Genomic DNA, 16110 nt, shown 5'->3' on the forward strand with positions numbered 1-16110 from the left:
ATCTGCAATCTTGCTGGTGATGTGGTATTTGAGGGTTAAGGGGCATTTCAAAGATGTTTTTCCCCCCTTACCTCAAATAATTTTGCATTCCTTTCTTGTTTGCTTTGATGAAAACCTCTAGCAGCAAAGGCACAGTGTATTATTCCATAAAATCTCCGTGTTTGTGCGTCAGAAAAAGCTACCTTGATAAGGACCGTGACTGTTTCAGATACTCCAAGTAAATATTTTATGACTGAAAATGGTTCATAATGTAATCCAGAGCAATACTCTCCCATGGGAAATATTCGAATACCCTAAAAGAGACTGAAGAAGCACTGTAATCTGAAATTATGCACACTAAACCATACTTAAAAGCAAATTCATAATTCACCTTCTTTTAAATCCATCAGTCTACTGTCTGACCGATGGGATTATGCCTATCTTCAAAGTTTCAGGGAATATTGTAATACCTCACATTTATATTCCAACGCCAGCAGGAGGAGCCACGTGTTCAATGGCTTCTTTAGGGAAGCCCAAAGCACTCGTTTTATTGTCCTTTAAAAGACTATTTTCCAAAGCTCTCTTGCTTTTCCTTGTCTCCCTCGATGCCCCAGATCTGCATATTAGAAATAATAATGAAAAGAAAAACTAGGGGAAAAATGTCCTTGGTTCTTCTGATATCCTTTGTGCTTGATGAATTATTTTCCTTGCATCTCACTGCAGCCCGTTTGTGACCCAGCCTCCTTTAAACTGGTTAGGAGTAGCTCTGAGCCTGCTGAACCAAGTACCACATATACTCGATCATAAGACGGTTTGTTTATAAACCGACCCCCCACACACACACACCCCAAGATGGATAAGTAAAAATGGAAAATTTCTACGACCCATTCATAAGTCGACCCTATAATTCAGGGGTCAGCAAACTTTGGATCCCGGGCCATCAGGATAAGCTGCTGGCGGGCCAAGATGGTTTGTTTGCCTCGAGTGTCCACAGGCATGGAGGTAAACCTAAGTAAACAAACTGTCCCAGTGTGCCAGCTGCTTACCCAGACAGGCCAGGACAGCAACCGGTGGGGAAATTTTTTGGGGGGAGAGAAGCTGGGGGTCAGGGGAGTAACCCCTGTGACCATGACCCCACCCCTAGCCCGGGACCCCCACACTCTCTCCCCATCCCATCCCTTCCCACCTTATCTGGGGAGGGCCAGGGGAGGATGTCTCTGGCCTGGCTGGAGCTGCTCTGACAGGCTGGGCGGCACGGCCACGGCCTGCTCTGGGGGGTGGGGCTGAGCAGCACGGCTGCGGCTTGCCAGCCCCAGAGCTGCAGCTGCTTCGGAGGCTGTGGGGAGCGCAGCATGGCCTGAAGCAGAGAGACTCTGGCTCTGCTGGCTGTGCTGCCTCTCCTTGCCCCCTCTGTTGTGGGGAGGGGCTGTGTCCCACCTTTCCTGCTCTATACCCATTGGTAAGCCGACCCCCTTCACTAGTACTTCCCTTTTTTACTAAAAAAAAAAAAAAATGGGCTTATGAACGAGTATATACGGTAGTTTATACAGAGAGAAAACAAGGGCCCAAAGTGACGTGTTCTGTGCTTCTATCACATATAATTGCATGGTGCTAGATAATCTGTTAGTGCTTGTGCATTTCTCACTAGCATATTCCACTGGAAAATCAAGGTATCCTAGCCAGAATGTCCTGTGTATTGAGTATTTTAAGACCCCAAAATAACAGAAGCTAGTATTGTTTGGGGTTGAAAGAATACTCACTAGTGAGCTGGCTATTCCAGTTTGGAATCAGTTTTAAAGCAATGAGAGGAATGTCATATCCTTTCAAAGAGCACTAACTCACTTCCTAGGTTTAGTTCTTACAGAGCAGCCTCTCAGTAACTGGACTGATGGTGAGCATTGCTATTGATCAAAAAGTGTTCTGTTTGTAATATAAGGTTATAGTTTTGATGCCATATGCTAACTAAAAACAAGAAATTTCAGTGTTAAGGCTGAGACACTTTCCTTATTTCATGTACTTGGGTATAGGAATGTCACACACAGATCTGAGATAACAGAAACACAATGTTATTGGTGGAGGATAGCTCAGGGAATGGATTGGCAATTGGAGACAAAGCTTTCTAACTTCTAGGCCATTAGTTTGAATCCAACCTGTTGCTGATCGTGACTAAAAATTATTGTCATGTGAGGGCACTTTCATGGCCCATTGTAAAGTGAGCTGATCATCTCAGTCCTTTTCATAGTGCAGAGATATCTAGTTTACATCTATCACGACTGACCTAATGAAATCCTTGTTCATTTCCTTAGCAGAGAGGCCAGTGATTTGAACTGGTCATGCAGCCTTAGGCTACCCTGATACCTCTGGAGGTGATCTCTTTAGGTCAGGGTTGAGATATATTACTGTGTCGTGCTGCTGACGCTGCTGTACCAGATCTGTGGTGTGATATAATTGAAATTGGATAAATCTGGTACCTTTCATGAACACTAGATTCTCAAACAAATAATTGTTACAGTAATTCTCTGTTTGTTTCTTTTCTGTTACCGCTTTCTTTGAGGGATAAGAGATTTAACACAAAGGAAAAACTGCCATCTTCTGTACAGAATGATCCTGGTGGAGTTTACATATCCAACATTAGATAAACAAGTATTTAGGATCATTCTGAAACTCTGATTAACCCAATTTCGTTTGCCAAAGGAAATGGTTTAAATTTCTGTTCCCAAGAACGTCACAGCTGTGTAATATTGACAGTGTCAGGAAACTACAGCTGCCAATTAAACAGTACCAATTCATAAAGGAACAGTAAATGATGGAGTGAAACTGTTTTAATAGAACTATCAGTGCTAACAACGAAATAGAGTACCAGCTAGGTCTACAGCATAAGCCATACCCATGTTATCAGCCTTACCAGCAGCAGCAAATCCCTTGCAATCCCTCTTTAAAACACTTCTTCTATGAAGCCTATCAGCATTAATCCACCAGTGAAAGAAACATTGATATAGAAAGAATAGTTGTATTTACAAGTATATTTTTGAACCACTTCGAAATGACCTTTTGGCCTTCCAGTGCACATTCGTTTTGGAATATATATTCCTTCAAATAAAGACAGTATCTTCCTTGTTTTGTGTAATTGCGAGCAACTTAATGACACTCAACAAATAATATGCAGCAACATCTAGCCAGAACATTTACATCACAGATTAGACTCTAAAAGCCAGGAACAAATTCATAAGCCATAAAACCTGCACTTTTCAGTTGTGAAGCAGCCACCGTCAGTTGTCACTGACCCAATCAACAGAGACGACTCTGAGTCCTTGAAATGGTGGTTCGTAATGGATGCAGGTAGCCTCAGGCATCTGCATGTGTAGCATTGTGCCTTTTGTTCTCATCTGTCTTCTTGCCTCATTCACCTCTTGTCACCCTAGTACTATTTCTTGTGGCATGAGCAAGTGCCGTCAGTCTTTTTCTAAAGATGGGAACTCTAAATGGGCTTCTCTAAGCAGATAATCTCCCTGCAGGAGAGGGGCCTACCACAAAAGGGGAAATAGTTATTTTGTGCCAAAAGAGGCTGATGGTATAAGAATGACAGTAGATCAGTTAAACAGAGGATCGAGCCCCACCCAGCAGCGTGATACAACTGCAGTAAGGAACAGTAGTTTTGGGACAGTCTCAGCTTACACCTTCAGTTTGCAGTGATTCTTCAGTCCACCTGCTAAAATCTGTTTCCACCTTGTGCATATTATCCTTGCTGAAGCTTTTCTTTTTCTGTTCAGGAGGACACCATGGAGGTAGAAGAGTTCTTAAAAGAAGCCGCAGTCATGAAGGAGATCAAGCATCCTAACTTGGTGCAATTATTAGGTGAGTGATAGAAATGCCAAGCAAAGGGATTTGAATTAAACCCTTGTGCAGCGATATGGATGTTAAGGAGCAGATAAGCTGCTTACTGTACCAAGGCTTCAGATACAGACACTTATTCTCTTGCAAAATTCACAATTTGTAAAAGTAGTACTTGATTTTAATTATCTTTTCTTCCTTGCATTTAAGATACAAGAGCCTAAAGCAGGAAATATAAAACAAACTGCTATCCGGTTTTTGGGAAACAACTCTTCTCCCCCCCCCCCACACACACTCTTATATATGTCCCAAAGGGCAGAATCTGCAGACATAAACAATGTCTCAATGTGTTCTAAAATGCTGTGTTCCACAGGGGTATGTACACGGGAACCTCCGTTCTACATCATCACAGAGTTTATGACTTATGGGAATCTGTTGGATTATCTGCGCGAGTGTAACCGGCAGGAGGTGAATGCTGTGGTGCTACTGTACATGGCGACTCAGATCTCCTCAGCCATGGAGTACCTGGAGAAGAAAAACTTCATTCACAGGTAAGAATGACACTGAGTGCTCGCCCACTTCTCAAACTCCAGAAAGCTCTTGAATTTCAGAGTGTAGCAACATGGGATCTAGGTGCATCACTTACACTAACTCCTTGATGTGTTGCATTCTGATCCGGGACACTGCACTTCAGAAGACACTGTACAAGAGGCATCTCAAGACAGCCATTCTGCCATGGTGGTCGTTCTTACCCACACATACTGTGAAGGTATCGCCATGTAAGGTGAGGTAGTTAAATTGGCCCCTCTGTCATTTAAAGGTACAGAGATTCCTAAAAATCATGGCTCTTGGTGAAATAGATCATCTCTCAGTCCTATTAAGCTAATGGTCAGCAGAATGACCTCTTCCCCAGAACTGTTGGCATTGCTATACTCATACTGGGGTTCCCAGCAAAGTCACCTTGCTGCCTTTTCATAGTGCTTTGATTTGTCCCCCTCCTTGTTTTCATCTGCTTTGGCGATTTTTTTCCATTATTGCATGAATTGCGTGTGTCTCTGTATTAAGCATCTTTGCAGTCTTAAAGTCTGGAGATGTTGACCTTTAAGTGTGCTGCAATTATGGTTAGTGCTTTGCATTCTTTGTCTGAAGAAATCACCTCCTAGCAATGTAATGAGACAGCCTGGATGGAGGCTTGAGAGTCTTTGCTGTTTTATTTAATACAACATCTTCTCCGTGGCACAGTTGTGACCTTTCCCACCCAATTAGCTGGAATATGAAATCTGTACATATGACTTCATAGAGACTTCACATGAGGATCATGTGTGAAATGCTAAAGGTTCCTTGTAAGACATATTTCCAGTGCTGCATGAGAACTGGGTTCACATGCTCCTGTCAATCAAAGTTAACATCTACTTGCAGCATCAGAGTTTTGAGCTTTCGATTTGCGCTGTTGTAAGATTGTCGTCCCCTCAACATGTAGCAAATGAACTTTACAAAATGTTTTGCAGAATCCCGTTTGTTTGCATGCTCTTGCACTTCATTTCCCATTATTGCTGATGACGCAAATATCTTCAGAAAACACAAGTTTTCTTCCTTATAATCTGCCACCCCTGCATCCTCTTGCCCAGTTATTTCAGAGTTGTTGTCATAGTCCACATCCATGGATTCAGATGATGGGCTGTGACCTCATTGAATGAATCAAGCAGGAGTAGGAATGGGGTTGTAAAGAGGAGTTTTTATTTAGACAAACATGGTAGAAATCAGTGTTGATATGGGGATAGTCAGACCACTGCCTCACAGCTTAATGGGCCTTTGGTAAAATGTACTGTTTTTTTTTAAAGTTCTGAGTTCTGCAAGCGACTTTTTAAAGAGTAAGTATCAGAGAGAGGCAGATCTTGCTTAGATTTGAAGTAGACTCTTTGTTTAGCTTTGTAGTGAAATCAGTTTCTAACATAACCTGACAAAATCTGGTAAATTTTTACAAAATCTATTACTAGCAGATATGCTTTCATGTACGTTCACGATTTTAAACACGCAATGCACTTTGACCATATTAACATTATACATGACCTAGTGAGTTGCAGTCGGTGCATCCCTCACTAGCTGGTATATAAATAGAAGGATGATTTCAGTCAATTGTTGCCCACTGTTCTGCAAATCAGAATCGTGTGTATGAGGCATGGGGAATTGTTCCATAATCAGATTTTCCTAGATTATGATTGTCCATGTTGACCACCTTTGACCATCCAGGTCATCAGGATACAGTTTTTGTATTCTGTGTCAAAGCCCTTGCCTGCCATCTAGGTGGTGGTAGAATTGGTGTACCTAGTGAGCATATTTTCAGAATAAAGGAGTGTTGTGTCCTGAGGAATGCACTAGCTGTTTCAGAACAACTTCATTGCAGGAAATACTGTTACACCCTGACACACAACTAGCCGGTGGAATTCATTGCCACAAGATATTGAGGCCAAGAATTTAACAGAATTAAGAGAAGAATTGGACATTTACAGGGGTAATAAGAGCATACAGGTTTATGATAGTAAAGTTTTTTAAAGAGATTTGAAAGGTTGAAGGCTTGAACCAGTTGCTAACTTTTAAGAGGAAATTTTCCCTGTGGGCCAGTTATTCCTTAACTATTTATGCAGAGATTCTTGCACCTTTGTCTAAAGCAGCTAGTGCTGGCCACTGTCGGAGACCAGTACTGGACTGGATGGACCTACTGGTCTGACCTGCTGTGGCAGTTCCTATGCGTGCCCATCCACATCAGAAAGAGAGATACTGTATTTTCTGTTGCTTGCATTTTGTACAGATATTTTTTTGCTTTTTACAAATGGTATTGTATACTTATGGTAAAATAAAACTTCTTTAGTACAGTATGAAAAAGCACTACATTGGGTTGTATATTATGTGAGTTGATGTGTTTGGAAAAAATAGTTTGTGTGGTTGAGATTTAAACGTGGTAAGCATGGGAACTGTAGTGAAATTGATTTGCGAGATCCCTGAAACTGACCAATATATTTTCATTGTTTAAGTTGAGTGATATGTAAATAATAAACAGGAAAACTGGTGAGGATCTTAAACATCCTTTGTTTCAGTAATCTAAGATAAATTATAAAATGAGCACTGACACACTGGTCTTTATTTTTAAATTATTTTTATCCTGACGGTGGCAGCTTTTAATTTTTCTAAAAGGTTGTAATCTAATTTTAAAAAAAAAGTTTTGACGACAACCTTATCAAGTGGAGAGAACAAATAATCTCCCCCTTTCTACACCCTTAATACAGAAAAATGCATACAAAGTCCTGGATTTCTTCAATAATAAGCCAAGTCCTCTCTGCTGCTAAAAGTGTGATATTGTGAAGACTTTTCATGGCCTATTTTTTTCTTGTCTACTTTCTTAGGGATCTTGCTGCCAGAAACTGCCTTGTAGGGGAGAACCACTTGGTGAAGGTGGCAGATTTTGGTCTAAGCAGGCTGATGACAGGTGATACATACACTGCCCATGCTGGAGCCAAATTCCCAATCAAGTGGACTGCGCCAGAAAGTCTGGCTTACAACAAATTCTCCATTAAGTCTGATGTCTGGGGTAAGAATATACTTACATGCACATGAGATGACAGCCTTTTTCTTTCCTGGCTATAAAATCAAGACATTAAAAACTGTTTCTTCGAGAGAGAGAATGATTGGTGGCTGAACCAATCCCAAAGAGAGAGAGAATGATTGGTGGCTGAACCACTTTGGTCTGTGACCTTGTCACAGCTAATCATGTGTGGGCTGGTTCAGTGTTTGAATGGGAGACCTAAAAGGAAAACCCAGGAGCTGCACACTTTCAGTCAGTCAGGACTTCTTCTGAGGTTGCAATCCTGCAGATAGTTAAATAGACACGTAACTTCACACATGAGAGAGTAGTCCTCACATGTAAAAATTAAGCAGATGCGTGTTTGCAGGATAGGTGCCCTAGCCAGCTCTGAATCAATGCCATAGAATGGTACTTTGGGGCATTATGTTGTTGAAGGTTACTGGCTCTGTAAACTACTTTTAGGATGAGAGTCTGAGATGTTTAAACATGATCTCTGTGTGCCTAGTGATAGCTCTGAGCTCATTTTTAAAAGAATCCTTTGAATGAGATGAGAAGCAGAGAGAGAACTTGAAGACATGTTGATACTCTTGAAGAGCCTGGAATACTTTTGATAAGAACAGGATAGATAGCCTGTATGATATAGCCTAAGTCTATCCATTCTAACTCCCTAAATTCCTAGTGCACTTTGTCTGTCTGTCTTGAGGTTTTATACTGCTGCTGATCACCACAGTATCTGAGGGGCAAATTTTCAAAAGTGTCTAAGTGACCTAGGAATCCAAGACCCATTTGTGTAAGTGACCATAGACATTTAGGATTCAGTGGCATGTAAGACTTTCTGAAGATTTGACCCCAAGTTCCTTCCACATAAAATCAGTTTGGCAGTAGTGAAGTATCTAGTGGACTTCTGGCTGTTCTCCCTTTTCATCTTATGGCAAGTTCTGCTTGGAGTGGGGTTTTATTCTTAGGATGTTGAAAAGGGATTGTTGATGCTGTGAATGTTCTGGTGATGGCGACAAAGCTCTGGGTACTGTATTATTGGATAAGGTGTTGATTTTTCTTTGTGCTATCCTAAACCTGTGTGTGGTGTTGCTGTGAACAGCTGCCATGATCCATCAAGGATGCTGCTGTACTTCAGTGGTTGGGGTGACTCCTGTGTACATTGAAATGATAAAGCGCTTTGGGAGAAAAGGTATTCTAAACACGCAAGGTTATTTTTAATTAATATTGGGCCAAGTCCTGATCAGTTGGGATCTGACTCAAAATAAAGTGAGCCCTCTCCCAGTCACTCACTACAACTGCTGTGGGTGCAGGATTTTGCTAACTTTCATTCCACTGCCTGAGGACAGAATTCAAACAGAAATGCTCATGGAAGTGGCTGGTTTAAATTGCCCTTGGTTGTTTATCATGTAATATGATGTGATTTCTGTACTTACGTAGGATTATAATTGCCTTCTCTTCAGGCTAAAAACAGAATACAATGACCGAACTAATTATGTGCAGGTTGTTGAACTGGTGCGGGGTCTGTCCTTTGTACTCTGAATCCCAGTTTAGTTGTCTAACCATGGGGCTCTCTCACATCCTCACCACAGTTCAATACAGAAAGGGCATCCCGATCATAGAAGTTATTTTTATTTGGCTGTGGTGCATTCTGTTAAACTTTCCTTGTAACCAAACTGTCTCTCATAGTTCTTGCCTAGTTGGCAGCTATCGCTGTGAATTCCATCACAATGTTGGGACCGCAGCTTTCCTTTCTGTATATCTTGATACTCCTAGAACGGGGGCAGCCCGTAAACAGTGAATCAATTGGACATGGGAATCCTAAAGAGAAAAAGGGAAAATAGAGATGAGAAGAGCAGTCAGATTTACAGCAAGACTGCAGTGTAGCAGAGAAGCAGTTTCAATTAATCCACAATGGCATCTCTTAATTGTGCCTTTAATAGGACTTGAAGGGTATCAAGACATTCAGGTTTGAGACAGCTGATACATTAAAAATTAGTCTAATTCTATCTTGTCGTATTGCAGGAGACTTGTCTGTGTTGATGAAAAAGCTCATTACATTACTTTAGTTTCTGACCTGCTGCTGAGCATGGAATTTGAGCCACCTAGAACAGGGAGCTTGTTTAAGTGCCCGGGAATTTTTGTTTTGTGCATCCACTTACAGCAAACTTGCAAGATTATTGGGGTTTTTTTCTTTTCTTTTTTTAAAAAACAACTCTCAGGCCTTTTGATTTCTCTATTGCAGCCTTTGGCGTCCTGCTATGGGAAATCGCAACATACGGCATGTCCCCTTACCCTGGAATTGACCTGTCTCAGGTGTACGAGCTGTTGGAGAAAGACTACCGCATGGAGCGCCCTGAAGGTTGTCCTGAGAAAGTCTACGAGCTCATGAGAGCATGTGAGTCTTCTAAAAGCATATAGAGACAAATGTGAAAGCTGATGGAGCTCTGCAAAGAGGTAGTAGCACTGTACAAGGGTCTGGTTAAACACTGTGGCACAAGGAGCCTTTGTTAGTTTCCCATTGAAGATGCAGCACGTGGTTACAGTCTTAAACTCTGCTGTCCCAGGAAGATGTAAATGTTCCGAAGACATGCAGACTTGGCTTGGGGGTATTTCTTCTCTACTAGGAGTGGGAATTGTCCAGGTCTTGGGGAAGGTGTTGTTTAACTCAAGTTTCTTTGTCTCCTCTTTCCTGGGTATCTAAATAAAGAATTGGGTGTCCACGTTTGTCTAGGATGGGGAAGAGAGCCTTGTTAATTGTCTTGGGAACGACTTTTCTTAGTCCCCTTGGCCATTAGTCGTTTATGGTTGATTTTTTTTGGAGGTGTTGTGTAGGCGTAGCTCCCACTGGTGTCAGTGGGAGCTGAGGGTGCCCGGTGTCCTTAAAATCAGGTGGCTAACATCTAAATCTCAGCTTCCCTGCCTGTAAAAGGGGGCTGATGATATTGAACTAGTTTCACAGGGGTAGTGTGAGGCTTAATGAATATTTGTAAGGCTTGTTAGAAGTCCTGAGTAGAAGTATTCTTTCAGGCTGGCAGTGGAGCCCGTCTGATAGGCCCTCGTTTGCTGAAATCCACCAAGCATTTGAAACAATGTTTCAAGAATCCAGCATATCAGACGGTAAGTCCACTTGCACCATTCATCACACTGTTTCTGGGAATGGGGGCGATGGCATAAGTGCATTGTAACGTAGTTTATTGCTCTATCTGAACATCCCCACCAAGTTGCTTTGCAGTGAAGCTTTGTTTGTAAGTTGTACTTCCCAGTGTAAAAAAGATGGAGCAGGCAGATGCTTGTATTATTTTTGTTACCAACAGGCCTTCTGTCTGGCTGAACCCCCTTCCCTTGGGTGCTGTCAGCTTGTCCTTTCCCCCCTGTTGTCCAGAGATAGCTCAGTATTTTTGCCTTTTATCTCTACCCCCCCGCCCCTGCGCGCTTTCCTTGTGATCATTCTTTTCTTTGCCTTCCAGAGGTGGAGAAAGAGTTGGGGAAAAAAGGCATGAGAAGCGTAGTGAGTAACTTCCTGCAGGCTCCAGAACTACCGACCAAAACGAGATCATCCAGGAGAGCTGCTGAAAGCAAAGATGCCAGTGAGAACATGGAGATGGCGCATCCTAAAGGACAAGGGGAATGTGGTATGTTCTAGCTACAGCCATTATTCCCCTCCAGTGAGACAGACTGAAATAAAATGGAGGCCCAGACCCAGAGAGAACATGGGAAAAGTGCCTAATGATAGGTACCTGCTCTCTGGATGTGTCCTGTCATTAGGCACTTCTCTTCCTAGGTTCGCGATGGGTTTGGGACTCTGTTCCTGTAGCTCCTAGCACTTCTTGTAGATTGCTAGCAATCAGTATTACTTGCAGATTCTGAGCTGCAGCAGCCATGCAGCCCAGGAAGGGGGGGATATCGCCTTTTTGTGTTCTCTCTCTACCTCCTGATTTCCTAGTTGGTTCAGGGACTGGTGCAGCCCCTGCTGAAAGTTAGAGCAGCCCTGAGGACTGTTTTAGCTTACAGCTGCTGCCCATGGCGCCCAGTGGAGCAGTGCCATAGCACAGAATACTCTGAGCACAGCGTCTCCCTCACCCCTGTGTCAGGAGTTATCAAAGGGATAGGATAGGACTCGCTGCACTGTCCTGAAGCTGCTCCAGTGCTGGGGGAATTCCCAGCAGAGAGGAATCTCCCTGGCTGCCAGCCCCTTTACATCACCAGAGTGGTCTAAAGAGACTGGATCACTGCTCAGGATCAGGGCTCTGGTATATACGGTCCAGACTTGTCTGTTTTGAAACACTGAAGCGTATTACTTGTGGCAGATATCAAATATAGTTTCAGCAAGGGACACTGAGGTATTTACAAAATCTACCATGAAATTAAACAGCCTTTCAATCAGTTTTTCAAAGCGTGTAGTTTCCATTTTGAGGCAGTTGAAACAATGACAAAACATTGAGCATGGGCAGTTAATTTGTATCCAGAGCATTTTGAAATGCAAAGTTTAAAAAATAAAAAACCCAATAAAAATTTGATCTCTTGGTTCTTGCCAACTCCTGTTAAATGTGCCTGCTCAGCTGTCCCATCGGGAGTAAGCAGTATGTTCTGCGGACTTGGGATCTTGGAGATCTTTAGTACACCTCTGTGTACACACCTCTGTGTGTGTGTGTAGGCATACATGCATAGGAGAGAGAGAAGGTCACCACCGAAACTCCTCTTTGGGGTCACTTTTTATATAATACAGACACTTGATGGTTCTTCTGGAGAAGGTGTGTCTTGGTGCCATATCTGAGCCTGGAAGCTGTGTTTACTGTGTCAACTTCACAATAGGTACCTATAGAATGTCCTTTGTCCCTTCCCATTTCCAGTTGCTTACAAATATCCAAGACCTGTGAGCATCACTTCCCATCAGTAGCAAGCACTCAGTGAGAAATTTGAGTTTAAGTCCTGATCACTGAGTTGTTGGTCCCTGGGAAGGGATGTTAGTTAGGGACCTGAGTCATTGTTTTCTTGAAAAATCAGTGTTGAGAAGAAACATTTTTCATGTTGGTTCCTAAATGAGCAGAGGAGTTCACATACCCATATCTGCTCTCAGAAATGGGTGTCCCCTTCCAAATTTTTTTAAAAGCTCTTTTTGCTTATGCTCCTCCAGATGTGTTCAGGTGCATGTGACTGGTTTAAATACACATGTCCAAAAAAGTGTGACTTTGCAATCCTGAAATTTCCTTTTTTTTAAGAATTCCTCTCAACCAGGATCCAAACCCCAGAATATTTTCCAGAATATGACTATGTAGCATCCTCTTTTCCCTATTTAACCCTGCTCCATCTCCCCCTCTTGCTGCCTACTCAAGCTGTAAATGTATACAATACCCTGAAGGCATCTCTTCTGAATTAGGCTGTCTGAGCACTATTCTAATGCCTGACCTGTGAACGAGAGACCCTGTTGTTCAAATATTGGGACCTTCAGGACTCCTGACAAAAGTATTATAAACCACTATTCATTTTTGAAGTATTTCTCATGTAAGTGGAAAAAGGGTCACCCCGCTCTCCTTCCAGAGCAGTTCCACTGCAGCAGGCTGTTATCTCTGGATTCCTCCGTTGTGCAAGGCTGCCTGTCTTCACAACGACATGGTTAGGTGTATTCAGCTGCTAGAATAACCTTGATTTCTGCTTGTACCATACACTTCACCAGAGGATCATATCAGCTGGGGATTATGGACACCTTAGAGTAACCAAACAGGGAGATGAGTGTGTGGATACAGACAAGCCTTTAAAAAATGAACCTTCAGTCACATGGGAGAAAACAACAAAGGGACCAAAAAAAAAAAAAAGTTGACCTTATTGTTCGCTTACCCTCAACAAGGCTAGAGAAAACTCCAGATGTGATGTCAGGAACTCTGGGATAACGAGGGTTAATTTGAGTGTGTCTGAATTTTAAATGTAAATTCCTGTCTGACTGACTTAGTCAGAGGCCTGCTTGAGAAAACAAAGGGTGAGGTATTCTGGCAGGGCATCCTATAAACACTCCCCACCCCCAAGAATTCGTGTCCAAAGATTCTGGACCAAATCCAACCTTGGCTTCAGTGGAGCAGTGCCTGCTTGCACCAGGTCTGAACTTGGCCCTCTGTTTACAGAGCCTGCACCTGTTAGGAGGTGCTGCAATGTGATCCCAAAGGAAAGCAAACTTGTATTTCTTTAAGCAAAGCTCAGTAGAATCTTTTGTTCCTTGCAGACCCTCTGGAGCACGAACCTGCTGTTTCTCCCTTGCTCCCGCGGAAGGAAAGAGCTCCCCTGGAGAGCAGTTTAAATGAAGATGAGCGGTTGCTTCCAAAAGACAAAAAGACCAACCTCTTCAGTGCCCTTATCAAGAAGAAGAAGAAGACTGCCCCTGCCCCTCCGAAACGCAGCAGCTCCTTCCGGGAGATGGACGGCCACTCGGACCGCAAGGGTGGAGGTGAGGATGAAAGCAGGGATGCCAGCAATGGAGCCTTCATCGTGCCCCCTGCAGATGCCATCGATGCCTCAAAGTGCCAGGGCCCGAGCAATGGGGCTGGAGTCACTAACGGAGCTGTCACTGGGAACTCTGGCTTTTTATCCCCACACCTATGGAAAAAAAACAGCTCCATGACGAGCAGTCGGCTGGCAACTGGTGAAGAAGAGTGTAGTTCTAATGCCAGCAAGCGCTTCCTGAGGTCCTGCTCAGCATCGTGCGTGCCCCATGGAGCCAGGGACACGGAGTGGAGATCCGTGACGCTGCCCAGGGATTTGCAGTCCACAGTGCGGCAGTTTGATTCCTCCACCTTCGGCGGGCACAAGAGCGAAAAGCCAGCCCTGCCTCGGAAGCGGGCAAATGAGAACAAGACGGATCTTGCTGTCAGAGGGATGGTGACGCCCCCTCCCCGGCTGCTGAAGAAAAATGAAGAGACAACTGACGATGTGTTCAAAGACACGGAGTCCAGCCCTGGCTCCAGCCCACCCTCTCTGACACCAAAACTTGTACGCAGGCAACCTATAATCGCTCCTTCCTCCAGCCTGTCCCACAAGGATGATGGCATCAAATCCAGTGCCTTAGGGACCACTGGGATGACAGACCAAGGTCCTACTGTCAAACCCAACTCTGCTGGGGTTGTGGTGGCCAGCAAGGCTTCTATAGAGGAGCCAAGGATGAGGAGGCTCAAACAGACTTCCGAGTCATCAGGAAAGGACAAGATGAAGTTATCAAAGCTTAAACCGGCCCCTCCGCCTCCACTCTCCTCAGCTTCCATCGGGAAGCCTGGAAAATCATCCCACAGCCCCAGCCACGAAGCAGCAGATGCAGGGTGTGGTACTAAATCTAAACAGGTGGCTCAGGTTGCAGACACTGCAAGCAGTGACGCTGCCAAGCCAAACCAGGTAGGGGAGGGTGTAAAAAAGCCTGGACTCCCCTCTGTACCAAAGCCACAGTCCTCCACAAAGCCGCTGCTGACCACAGCGGCCCCAGCCCCCTCTTCCTCATCTGCCCCACCCGCCCCAAGCGGGGACCAGCCGTCGTCAACAGCCTTCATCCCTCTCATATCCACCAGAGTCTCCTTGCGCAAAACCCGCCAGCCTCCAGAGAGGATAGCCAGTGGCACCATCACCAAGGGAGTGGTACTGGAAAGCACTGAGGCCCTGCGCGTGGCCATCAACAAGAACTCCGAACAAATGGCGAGCCACAGCGCCGTCTTGGAGGCTGGCAAAAACCTCTACACGTTCTGTGTGAGCTACGTGGACTCCATCCAGCAGATGAGGAACAAATTTGCCTTCCGTGAGGCCATCAACAAGCTGGAGAATAACCTTCGGGAGCTCCAGATCTGTCCGGCCACCGCTAGCAGCGGCCCTGCAGCCACGCAGGACTTTAGCAAACTTCTCAGCTCGGTGAAAGAAATCAGCGATATTGTTCAGAGGTAGCAGAAGCCAGGTAACACTTTTCGTTCATTTCTTTTTTTTTTTTTTTTTTTTTTTAAATTACAGGCCAAAGCCAACTGCAGAGAGAACTACAGCATAAGCGCAATGGTAGACTGACAAAGGACCCAGGGGCCTTCAGTACAGGGATGTGCAAAAGGCCCAGACTGTGGAACACAGCCCTACTGCCTAAAGTAGGGTGTTCATCAAGATGCACTTTCCTCCCTTTCACCGAGGTGCCCTGTCTCTCTCATACGCAAAATCCTCTGGTCTGTGGAGTTCTTGCCTTGTGGATTACAAGTCTAAATGCTGAGGTCACACCAGGCCTTTTTATAATATTTTATTGTTTTGGACAGAGCTTTAAGATGGAACCCGGACTGACGGACGCTGACATTCTGCCTTCCTCCTGGAGGAATTCCTACTGCAATTTGATTCCCTCCCCCGGCCCCTGTTGTACACGAGGATGAGTGTTTGAATAGCAATATATACCCTGCTTTCCTGGGGTCACAGTGTCCCCTTCCCCGCAGGCACATCCATGACACTAACACCACAGATTTGGAGGTGACGGGGGAGTTATTAATGAAACTTTGTCATGAAACAGAATGCTACGAAATACGTTTACGAAAATCCTCCCTGTGGTTCTGTCGGTGACCCTTAGCTGCTGGTCAAGGAATCCATGTTTCCTCATGTCCGAGAGCCCCTGACGAATCACTGTGGGTTTGGAATGGCACGGATGGTCCCTCTGACTGCAGTGGTACAGGAGTCCGTTTGTGGATCTCTTTTGGTAACGATAAAGGAGTGATGTTTTTGAGGAA

At 44.2% G+C, this 16110-nt stretch overlaps 1 protein-coding gene across 4 annotated transcripts in view; it reads left to right on the forward strand.

Moving 5' to 3' along the window:
* Window positions 1–15779, forward strand: part of ABL1 (ABL proto-oncogene 1, non-receptor tyrosine kinase) — a 118824-nt gene extending 103045 nt beyond the window's left edge. For all 4 annotated transcript variants that reach the window (XM_084650536.1, XM_084650539.1, XM_084650538.1 and 1 more), the window contains 7 exons: window positions 3750–3834; window positions 4184–4361; window positions 7212–7396; window positions 9633–9785; window positions 10418–10507; window positions 10858–11022; window positions 13605–15779. In XM_084650536.1, coding sequence (XP_084506662.1) covers window positions 3750–3834; window positions 4184–4361; window positions 7212–7396; window positions 9633–9785; window positions 10418–10507; window positions 10858–11022; window positions 13605–15301 — 2553 coding nt within the window. In that variant the 3' untranslated portion in view covers window positions 15302–15779. The remainder of the gene's footprint in view (window positions 1–3749; window positions 3835–4183; window positions 4362–7211; window positions 7397–9632; window positions 9786–10417; window positions 10508–10857; window positions 11023–13604) is intronic.
* Window positions 15780–16110: the final 331 nt, after the last annotated feature.

Source organism: Lepidochelys olivacea (genome assembly GCF_965140295.1).
Source record: "Lepidochelys olivacea isolate rLepOli2 genome assembly, chromosome: 16".
Classification (NCBI taxonomy): Eukaryota; Metazoa; Chordata; order Testudines; family Cheloniidae; genus Lepidochelys; species Lepidochelys olivacea.